This window comes from Equus caballus, chromosome 1 (genome assembly GCF_041296265.1).
Source record: "Equus caballus isolate H_3958 breed thoroughbred chromosome 1, TB-T2T, whole genome shotgun sequence".
In the NCBI taxonomy this organism is placed as follows: Eukaryota; Metazoa; Chordata; class Mammalia; order Perissodactyla; family Equidae; genus Equus; species Equus caballus.
Genome location: NC_091684.1, coordinates 39,574,533 through 39,586,597, shown reverse-complemented (window position 1 = coordinate 39,586,597; position 12,065 = coordinate 39,574,533). Strand labels below are relative to the sequence as shown.

General features: G+C 37.5%; 1 protein-coding gene across 4 annotated transcripts in view; it reads right to left on the bottom strand.

The window, feature by feature from the left end:
• Nucleotides 1-5,636: 5,636 nt before the first annotated feature.
• PANK1 (pantothenate kinase 1) overlaps nucleotides 5,637-12,065 on the bottom strand; it is a 110,491-nt gene continuing 104,062 nt past the window's right edge. For all 4 annotated transcript variants that reach the window (XM_070224422.1, XM_023642959.2, XM_023642967.2 and 1 more), the window contains 2 exons: nucleotides 11,523-11,648; nucleotides 5,637-7,145 (listed from right to left, as the gene is read on the bottom strand). In XM_070224422.1, the coding sequence (XP_070080523.1) occupies nucleotides 7,086-7,145; nucleotides 11,523-11,648 (186 nt within the window). In that variant the 3' untranslated portion in view covers nucleotides 5,637-7,085. The remainder of the gene's footprint in view (nucleotides 7,146-11,522; nucleotides 11,649-12,065) is intronic.

Here is a 12,065-nt window from a genome sequence, read left to right as displayed (position 1 = left end):
GCTTGGATTCTTGAGCTTCCTGGATCTGTGGTTTGATGTCTGTCATTAATTTTGGAAAATTCTCAGCTGTTATTATTTCAAATATTCCTTCTGCTCTGTTCTCTCTTCTCCTGCTGGTGTTCTAACTATGCATACGTTATAATTTTTGAATGTCCCATAGCTCTTGGATATTCTGTCTTTATTATTATTTCTTCTCTTGGAATTTCATTTTTGAAGGTTTTATTGACATATATTCAAGCTGACTGATTCTTTTCTGAGCTGTGTCCAGTCTCCTGATGAACCTATCAAAGGCATTCTTCATTTCTCTTACAATGTTTTTAATTTTTAGCATTTCCTTTTGATTCCTTATTAGAATTCCCATCTCTGTTTACATTACCAATCTGTTCTTGCATGTTGTCTACTTTTTCCATTAGAGTTTTTAATCATAGTTAAATTCCCTGACTAAATTCCAAAAATCTATGTCATATTGGAGTCCAGTTGTGAAGCTTGCTTTGTTTCTTCAGGCTGTCCTTTCCCACCTTTTAACATGTCTTGTAATCTTTCATTGAAAGCTAGCTATGATGTAATGGGTAATAGAAATGTAATGGGTAATAGAAAGGACTTTTGTGTGAGGTTTATGTTAATCTGGCTAGGAGTTAGGCTGTGTTTAATATTTGCTGTAGCTATAGGTGCCAGAGGCTTCAAATTCCTCTAGTGTCCTTGTTTTTAACTCCTCTGTTGTTTTTGTGTCTCCCTAATAACTTCTTTTTAAATAGAGTCTGCATCTTGCAGCTATTTCAACTGTAATTATATGGGAGCCCTGTGGAGGTGGTGGTAAGATGTGAGAAGGGTAAGCATTCCATCATCTTATGACAAAATCTCAGTTTTTAGTGGGCCTGTATTCTTGGGCTGTGATCTTCACAAGTGTCTCCTGGCAATCTCATTTACTCCTTCCCCTTCCGAGCCACCTCCTCCCTCCTTAATGAAATAGGAAGGCAAGATAAGCCTGAAGTTATGTAACTGCCCTTCTCCTTGAGGTAAGATAAGTCTCTGAAAAAAATCTCTTCCCTGGAAAGCAGCCCTTTGTCATGGAGAACACTCTCCATGTATTTCAAAATGGTTACTTTTCCTTTCCCTCTGCCAGAGACACAAGTGAACTTTTCTTGGCTCCTCACTATGAGAATCTGGTAGGGTTCCTGGAGGTACAACCCGTGAATGTGTGGAGACATCCCTAAGACTGTGAACCCCAGGAATTTCTCAATCTAATGCAAGTTCACACTCAGCCTCCACCAAGTCATCAAAATTACCATTTAAGTGTTCCTACCAGTTTATGGATGGTAGGTAGGTAAATTGATTTCAGCTGTGATTTTCTGTATTTGTCTGTCTCTCAGATTTTAGGGTGGCGGTTTACCCTATGACCTCAATTCTCTGAGAAAAGTCATTGTTTTTCAGATTGTTCTGCTTTTTTCTTGTTGTAAGGATGGGAGTGATGAATCACAAGCTCTTTACCTGCTGGAGCTGAAACTGGAGGTTGAAAAGTTTCTAAAAACTTCCAGAAAAGAGAGGAGAAAATAGTCATATACAAAGATCAGGAGCTAGAACAGCATCAGGCTTTCTCACAACAACACTGGAAGCTTGGCTGGGGCTATGCCTTCAGAATTCTGAAGAAAAATAATATCTAACCTAAAATTCTATACCTTGCCAAACTCTCAATTAGGTATGAGGGTAGAGTAAAAATATTTTTAGAAATTTTTAGACATGTAAATACTCAAAAAAATTTCCCCTCATCACCCTACGCTTTTCTGGGAAGCTGCTATGCTCAAAATGGTGAAATAAAACAAGGAAGAAAAGAAAACGCAGGTACTGCTATTTTTCAGTCTTGTGGAACTATTTGACTTTTTAGATTGTGCATGTAAAACTCGTTGAAATTTAAAAAATACTTAAAAAAAAGATGAATTCTCACTGGGGACTGGTTGAAAATTGTTTGACAACATTAACTGAAAAAACCTCCATTAATTTTAGTTTGGAATGTTTAGTGTTTACCTGATAGGGTGAGTATAAAAAGAGGCAAAGAGTTTTAATACAAATTTTCTTTTATTTTTGTATTGTAAGTGATGAATACTTGTAAAGTAGTCTTTTTAAAAAAGGCTCTACATAAAACAAATGATTGCACTGTGGCATCACCAATATACACCTTTTGGAAAATGAAACAAACAATCGAGCTCATTATGGGAGTAGATGCTTGTGGCTTGATTAAAAAGAATTCAGTGTCAATATCATACATAGATTCAAAACTGCTGTGTGTCAAACTTGGTGTGCTCTGGAAAATACTAAATGACTGGTCAAGATGAAGGCATTGACAATGAGGATTCAAATGAACAGTTCAAATAATATTATTTCATGAAATGAGTGAGTAGTAAAAAAGGTGCATTACTAAATTAATATATTATTTCATGTAATATGTGATTTTGAATACATATGTGAACTAAGTTAAATATTCTAAGTAAAATAAAAAGAAAACGAATTAGTTAGCAAACTGTTTCCCTGAAACATCTTTCATTTTCATGGAGGAGGTGGTAATGAAGGAAAGCAAGAGGAACTTGACTGTCATTCCTCGAAAGCCGAGGCCATAACTTATTCATATTTGTGTCTCATGCCCATATGACTAAGGAAGTGCTTCTCCTTCCTATCACATCTCTCTGTTTCATTCCTTCATAGCATTTATTGCTATCTGATATTTCCTTATTTATTGGTTTATGTGCTTAAAGTCTATCTCCCTCACCAGAATGTGAGCCCACTGAAAGCAGGAACCTTACTGTCCTATTCACAACCGAATGTATCCTTAATGTTATCCAATGCCTCCCAGATTACAGGCATTCAGTCAAAATTAAATAAAGAGTGAATGAATGAACACCTACTAGATCCAGTAGAAAACGTGCATCAATTAAATCTTCCTCACAAATTTGGGGTCATCTTCTGATCCCTTGGAGGAACAGAGCCTTCTCTCCAAACAATTCTCACGGGTAATGGAGTTTATGGTGATCACTGGTGTTGAACCTTCCCTACTCGCTGAATAGAATCATAGTAGAGTTGGATATATTAGTAGCCTTTGTCCTGTGGGAAAATTCTCAAGAGTTTATATAACCATCTTGGTTACAGAGAAATGTGGTCTACTGCATAAGGTTTGGCACAATAGAGGAAATAAACATGATATTGGCATGGTTTTATGTATTCAAAAGCACAATAACTGGTTTACTCATTTACCTCAATAGGACATTTTGCTCTATTATCACTAAAACCAGATTAATTCTAGTCTCAATTTACTTGAAACTCTTCAATGGCTCCACACTGACTACAGAAAAGACTGGAATCTTGAGCATGGAACATGAGTCCTTCCAGAATCTGGCTGATTTCCTCTCTCCCAGTATCTTGCTTCTCTCTCTCTCTCACTATGCTCCCACTGAAGGAAACAGCTTCCAGTTCCCTGAATAAGCCAGGCTGTTTCTTCTCTAAATGCTTCTCTCACCCTGCTCTCGCTGCTTGGGAAGCCCTCCCCTCCTGGTCCTACTTGTTGGTCTCTACTTGTTGGTTTAGACTCTGAAAATTTTTGTGGCAGCTTCCTCCAGGAGAAGTGACCAATCCCTCCTTCCAGAACAGCCCTCTGCTCTCACAGACTTTAGCACCTGGCCCACAGCTTCTCCTAAGACTGCATGTCCCACCACTCTTCACATTGTTTACTCCAGGCACACTGGCCTCCTTGCAGTCCTTCGAAACCTCCATTCTCATTTGCCAGGAGTAAAAAATTTTCTCCCAGGTATTTACATGGTACATTCCCAACTTCATGTGACTCTGCTCAAATGTCCCCTCCTTGGAGAGGTTAGCTTTGACCACTCTAACCAAAGAAGTTTCTCGTCTTCTCATTTTCTAAATAGTACTTACCCCCCTCTAGCCCTTTACCCTACCTTACTTTCTCTCTGTAGTACTGATCTAACATTATATATTTAGTAAGTTACCTGTCTTCCCTTCTAGAATGTAAGCTCTGCGAGGATGGGTCTTTGTTTCATTCACTGCTGTAAATACTTGTGAATGAATGAATGACACTGGTGACACTTTGCTACATGTTGGTTTGAGACTTCTTTCTCCCTCCACTGGACAGCAGGGGTTGCCCAGCTCCTTCCCGGCACAAAGTAACTTCTTAATATTCCTTATACGACTGAATGATGTCAAGTATAAACTACCCTTTACAATGGTTCCCAAGAAAGGGACTCTGACTCCATGTATACTACGTAAGCTGAAGACTACAACTGTATTTCTACAAGCCCTTTAGCTGAAACTCTTGGGATCAGATGTGTTTCAAAACTGAGAATTATTCACTACTTAACACTCCTAGTAGGGTCTTGAGCAGCACCCTGTAGTCAAACATATAAATAGCTTTGCAACAAAACATGTGAAGAGTCCTACAAACTGTGATAAATTATGCTCAAGTCAGCCTTTTCTGTCAAGTGAGTCGTCCAGATAAATTTTAAGAGTTTGGGATTCTGGAATTGTGGACACGGGCTGTGGACATGTACTAGCATATGGAGATCTGTGAAGTGTCTCCACACCAAATTGGGTTCCCTACATTCCAGAAGGTTAGAAATCACTGATTTAATGCATTTGCTTAAAACATCTGTTTTCTTCACTATAGGTAACGTTAATGAAGCAGTTACTATGTGTCAGCCCTTGTGCTAAGCTCTTTAAATATGGAGGTAAAAACTACTATTTGCCCCATTTTATAAGTGAGGAAACTAGGGTTTGGAGGGAGGGTTAGCAACTTATCGGCACAGCCAGTCAATGGCTGAGCTGGACCCAAACTGAAGCTTCCTCACCATCAAAGCCACGCTCTGGACTACTGACCATCCTGAGTTCACATAGTTCAAGATAAAAATTCTTGAGTCTTGCCAAGTTTCTTCGTGACGTTGAACCAAAGGAAAATTTCTGGAGTTCAAGTGAATGTAAAAATTCTCAGATTATAAGTTCTTCATGGTAAAAAAAAAAGACTGGCTATATGTAGCCAACATTTAACTCATATTTGTATAATGGAATAATTTATTCCTTCAGTTAAACCAATGTTTCAAACATTTGTATTGAGAGATCAAGCGATTCCAGATAATTAAAAAATTATACAGTCACACTAACTTGCCCTGATTTCTTTTGCAGAACCGTGATCCAAGGTCTGCTATTCCCTGACAGATAAGGGTAGGAATGGGAGAAGACAATAATCAAAAAAGGCACTAACATAGATAATATGTAGATTTTTACACTTATCTATTTCAAGAACATCTTAGTTGCTTGAATTTTTTTAAGCTAGGTAGAAGTTGATAAATGTATTTATGATGACCAAATTTTGAAACTCTTTTGGAACTACCAAATATAGTAGTGATATTTTGACAATAAGAATTAGTTGTATTCCAGAAAGCTATTAAAAAAAAATCCCTGCATAGGGCTACAGCTTCAATTGAAGACACAGTGTTTTGGACCTTATCACACTTATGTGAAAGCTTCAAATTATGAAACGTAGACTAGCAAAAATACAACACACATTCATTTCATGAAACAAAAGCAGATAATATGAACATGAAGATTAAGAAATGAAAATAACATATACACTAAAAACATCACAACAGAAACAGGCTTTATTTCAACCAGACAAGTGAATACTTCAGTTAACATCAACTTCTTCAAGACTTGAAGATATGGAAATTAAAGGTGGTGCTCAGAAGGCAGAGAAGGAAAGATTCATCATACAGCAAATATTCTGCCCTTCAAAAATCCCTTTCAACAATAAGTTCAACTCAAAGATGAATTAGTTCTAAATCATTAGATCTCATGCATTTCAATATTTGTACAAGACCCTCACCTGAAAGTTACCCAGCAGTCCCAATGACATCTTTCAAAAAGAAAAAAATATATATATATGGATCAGTATCATAATTTTTTTTTTAATTTTAGAAACTAAGATTGAAATACAGTTTTCATTTTAAAATATTTCAAATGAAAAAATTTCATTATTTAAGATGCCTTGTTACAAAGCTCCTTGGCATATACATGTACAAAACAAATAGATGTGACTACCTGACACCTCAACCCATGACTTCTCCTAAATCTCCCAGCGTGAACAGTTAATCTACTGGGAGACTTTCCTCCATAAGTCCCAACGTCCTGCACAGGGATTTGCTGCCATTCATATGCTGTGCACGGATGAGGACATTTCATCCTGGAACACTTCAATTTAATATAACCTAATATAAAATAAATCCAAAAAAACCCACCCCACTGTATATTCATAAGGGATAAGACTAAATTGCATATAATTTTCAACCTTTGCCAGACTCATTAAATTCATGAACTCTTTCAGAGTTTTTCTCTTCAAGGGAACTTTGGAGAGCTTTAGATCTCATGCTTAACTTTATATTGAATTGGTCAGCACCTTGATTAACGTGAACAATTACATTAAAGAAAGGTATTGGAGGGGAGGGGGAGTCGTCCGAAGACAGAAACAGCGGGAAGGACTCTCTCTTTCCATAAGACATTTGAACAGAAAAAACAGGATGAAAAAAGGTAAACAAACAAACAAAATAGTGTTCACAGTAAAACATGCCAGATTTGTAGTTTCATTTGAAACCAACAGCAAATCATGAAACGTCATGAAAAATATAAGTAAAGGTCAAATCTCCTAGAGTAATTACTAAATGAAGTTAAAATTACCACGCTGATCAGTAAACCCCAGAAGAAAAATAAACAGCACTTACACTTCAGGTCCTTCTTAAACATCATACAACTTTTCAAAGTTAATGCATACAATTGGTAAGTTTGGCCACGCTGCACAAGTGTTTTTTTTAAAAAATACAGTATACAGAAAAAATTCCTGTATTCCCCGTTTTGAATCATAAGCTCAAACCCCAAGAGTAAAAGATCAACTAGAAGGATTTTCAATTATTTACAAATCCAGCAGGGTCATCTGCCATAATGGCTTGGCTTCCATCCACAGCGGCTTTCACCTTCTCCAGCAGCAGTTCTCAGGGACCTGTTCTCATGGAAGGCTCTTCTTCGTCGACTGCTCATCTCTACTGGTCATCAGTCATTTTGAACAGTTCCAGCAGTGCCCCAACAGCTCCAAAATAACCCTGCCAAAGCAATGGGAACACTTCTGTACAGTTATCTCTGAACCTTATCCAAGTTCCTAATGTTTTTAATAATTCTAGAAATGCTGCCCTCTAATGTAGAGAAAAGAAATTTAAAACCTGAACTCTGCCATGAAACACGGTGGAATAATAATAATAATAAAATTTATTGGACATCCACTTGTTTATATCTATTAAGTAAGCTAACTCACATCTAGCACACAGTGTGTGCTATATAAGCGCTGGGTATTATTAGCATTAAAATTATTTTATTGTAATCCTTGCCATGGCAAAATTCATATTACCCCCATTTCACAGGTGAGAAATGGAAGGTGATAAAGTAAATGACCCTTTCAGGGTCACATGACTTGTGCCAAGGCTTGCCTTCAAATCTGTCTCACTTCAAAGCTGTAGTGTCTCACAGGAAAGAACTCTAAGCTTGGAAAGGCATCTAAAGCAACCCGAGCTTCACTCTGCTCATCTGTAAAAGAAAAGCCCACGTTTTTGGGAAAAGGAAAGGAACTGAAAAGTAAGCATTTTTAGAGAACCTGGCTTCCAAAAGGCAGGAGACCACTCCTCTGTCTTTGCCTGACTCCAACAGTTACTGCAGAAATGGGTGGCAAAATGTCAGGATGCTACATAGCAGGATCTTTGCTGCAGCCAGCTAACATTTATTGAGGGCTCACTATATGCTGGAAGTTATTCTAGGCACTTTACATGGATTTACTCATTTAATCTTCACAAGAACTTTATGAGACAAATTCTATTATCATCCCATTTTACAAACGCTAAAACAGAGATGGAGGGGTAGGGACAAGATCTAAGGTCTCCCAGTCAGTACGAGGCTGCGCTCTCAATTGCTCGGCTGGACCACTTCTCTTCGGAGACGTGCAACTAATATGCACTGAATGAATGAAAGACCGTGAGTGAGGACTCCTGAGGCAGGGCAGGAAAGCCACCATACCAGCACCTCCTGACAGTTCTCTCTCCACAGTATCCTCCAGTAAGGCCTGTCTAAGCCAGAGCGAACTTACGAATGTAGAGAATTTTCTGAGAAATACCTATAAGGGGTTATAAAAACCCTCTACTTGCATTGGCCATAGAGACTGAGTTATGATACTTAGTGACAAACCAAAGCCCAAGTCCTCAGAGGCCTGGGATTGTACAAAGTCACACAGGTGACTGCATTTTTACCTACAGAAGTGAGTTTCCCCAAAATATTCCCTACCGTACCACCAACTAACTACCCACATGACCTTGTAGATGGTTTTAAACCCTGACAGCTTCCAGTCTCTGTTTTCTGCATTAGTCCAAGAGGATCTGGACTTAGAGATGCTGGATAAAAATATGGATAAATGTGAGATAAAATACCTGAGTGTCCTGTATTTTTAATTGCTAAATATGGCAACCCCAGCTGGATTAGAAGAGTGGTTTTCTTTTTCATTTTAATTAATTTTTTAAAGCTGAGGTGCTTTTTTCTCTTTCAAACAAAATCTTATGTGGAAACGATAAATAAGCAAAAAAGATTTTTTTAGGCTTTCTTTAGTGTTAATTTCTATTATTCAGCCTTAACTATTTAGTATTTAAATTTCTGTTGCTTTCTATGCTTTAATAAAACAAAATATGGGCTTGGAGAGCTCAAAATAACTTATAAGTGCATCAGCGACTTTTCAAATAAATAATTCAATTTGGAGATGAGAAAAATGCCACAGTAGTTATTCGTTACAAATTTATCATTCTCGTTCTCTCCACGTTTTTTCTGCTGCAAAATACTGAAGGGATTTAGGAACCTCCTGTGATAAATAGTTGCTCTCTATAGGACTGATTTTAAAGGGAATGAAAAAGGAGGTTAGAAAAACGGAGGGCCCCCCTAACTTGCTCTTAGAAACCTCTGATTTATATTATCATAGAAACTCCACATAAGGGACTCTCTGAATTACCCAATACTCTCCATTTCCTGTGTAAGCAGGCTGGCTGATGTCCAGGCACACCAGCCTCTCAAGGCCACCAGGCAACTCTTAGTAGCCCAAGCTCTTCTGTTCACACAAGTCGAGGTGTTTATGTGCCAAGAGTCAGCTGTGTTTATCTTCAGATTTACTTATGATAGTTCTATTGTTAATGTTATAATCTAATATAATTAGATACCACCTAAACCAATAAAAAGAGTACAAAATGAATGGTCACTTCTATGAAAATCCAGTTAAATTCTTGAAAAAGGTCAATACCAAAAGTTGCTAGGAGAGTAAATCTTAAAAGTTCTCATCAACACCATGTCTTCTTGGACAAGGGAAATAAAAGAAAAAATAAACAAGTGGGACTTCATCAGACTCCATCAGACTAAAGAGCTTCTACAAGGCAAGGGAAACCAGGATTGAAATGAAAGACAACCTACCCACTGGGAAAAAATATTTGCAAATCATATATCTGACAAGGGGTTAAGCTCCATACTATGTAAAGAATGCACACAACTGAACAACAAAAAATAAAACAACCTGATCAAAAAATGGGCAGAGGATATGAACAGACATTTCTCCAAGGAAGATATACAGATGGCCAATAGGCGCATGAAAAGATGCACAACATCACTGATCATCAGGGAAATGCAAATCAAAACTACACTAAGATATCACCTTACATCCTTTAGAATGGCTATAATAACCAAGACAAAAAACAACAAATTTTGGAGAGGTTGTGGAGAAAAGGCAACCCTCATACACTGCTAGTGCGAATGTAAACTGGTGCAGCCACTATGGAAAACAGTATGGAGATTTCTCAAAAAACTAAAAATAGAACTACCATATGACCCAGCCATTCCACTACTGGGTATCTATCCCAAGAACTTGAAATCAACAATTCAGAGAGACTTATGCACCCCTATGTTCATTGCAGCATTATTCACAAAAGCCAAGACATGGATGCAACCCAAGTGCCCAATGACTGATGATTAGATAAAGACGACATGGTATATATATATATATATATATATATATATATATATACAACGGAATACTACTCAGCCATAAAAAATGACAAAATCGTCCCATTCCCAACAACATGGATGGACCTTGAGGGTATGATGTAAAGCAAAATAAGCCAGACTGAGAATGAAAAACAGGGCCAGCCCCATGGCCGAGTGGTTAAGTTTATGCGCTCTGCTTCGGTGGCCCAGGGTTTGTGGTAATCATTTTGAAATATAGTCAGTCCCCCACATCCATGGGTTCCATATCTGCAGATTCAATCATGTAGATGGAAAGGCCTATGATGGTTTCATCTTTACTGAACATGTACAGACTTTTCTTTCTTGTTGTTATTCCCTAAATAATACATTATAACAACAATTTACATAGCATTTACATTTTACTAGGTATTATAAGTAATCTAGAGATGACAAAGTATACGGAGGATATGGTAGGTTATACACAAATACTATACCATTTTATATAAGGGACTTGAGCATCCTTGGATTTTGGTATCTGTGGGGATCCTAGAACAAATCCCCTGCAGATACTGAGAGACAACTGTGTACACATATATCAAATCATTATGTTGTACACCTTAAACTTATACAATGTTGCATGTCAATTATATCTCAATAAAACTGGAAAATAAAATGAAACAAATATTAGGGGCCGCCCCGTGGCTGAGTGGTTAAGTTCGCGTACTCTGCCTGGGCAGCCCAGGGTTTCGCTGGTTCGAATCCTGGGCGTGGACATGGCACCGCTCATCAAGCCATGCTGAGGCAGCGTCCCACATGCCACAACTAGAAGGACCCACAGCTAAAAATACACAACTATGTACCGGAGGGCTATGGGGAGAAAAAAGGAAAAGATAAAATCTTTAAAAAAAACAAAAAAAAGATTAAAAAAAGTGGTTGCAAACCATTGCTCTCCATTTAGGTGGATCCCACACATGAAAGACTGAGGCAAAAATTTAGGATTCTGCAACCAAATTGCTTCTTAAGTATCTTTAATTTCTTGATCCACTTTAATAAAGGATCAAGACAACCAGAAATCAAAGAAGCTGCATAAAATTTGTGGATTAGGAAAAAAAGGACAATTGCACAGCTGCAATCAGCAGAACCCAGGCTCCAAAACAAGTGTTGGTCCTACATCAAAAAATTGGTGAGTGAATGAGCATTTATACATATTACGTTAAAATAAAATGGCTAAAGTAGGGAGATATTTTTTAATGATTACCCATTTTAACTGATTTTTTTTTTGATTAACCAGCAACCAGTCCTGATTATTGGATAAGAGAGCTTCCATTTTATATATAGCTCTTCCTTACCCTTTGCGTAAATGCAAACTAAGGGACGCATTCATGTTAGACAAACAAAACCACTCCACTTACGACAATTAAGTCCACACAGACTCAACCTACCTCATGTTCCAAAAACAGAGCTTTTAGCTGTCCTTTGGACCAAAAATCCATGGCATATGCTAGCAGCTTCATGGAAACCATATTGATTCTGAGAAAATTCCCAACAAACACAACTCTATCAATATTCTGGAAAAAAAAATTACAGGAAAACAATTAAACCATGGCACAAAAATAGCATTTAGCAAAGACCCAATGTTCCATACGTCATTGTACTCCCAGGACTTTGCAAAGTAAATTTTTTTTTAAGTAGAATTATTTCAGCATTTCAAGATGAAGTTGAACAAACATCAGAGTGCACTGCACAAGAACAAGAGGGTAAGACTTTTGTTGGGCAAGGCAGAGACTGATACTGGCCTTCTCTGCAGGTATTACATTAGGTTGCCTTAGTCCTGATAAGTAATTCAGCTGCCAACACACATCTAAAATTGTAACTGGAGTTCAAGTTTAGCTACATTTGTTTGTGCTTTCCTTCAATCCATCAAACTTCTAATGATAAAATCTTATCATAACCAACTCATAAATAAAAGGCCATGGTATAGGTTA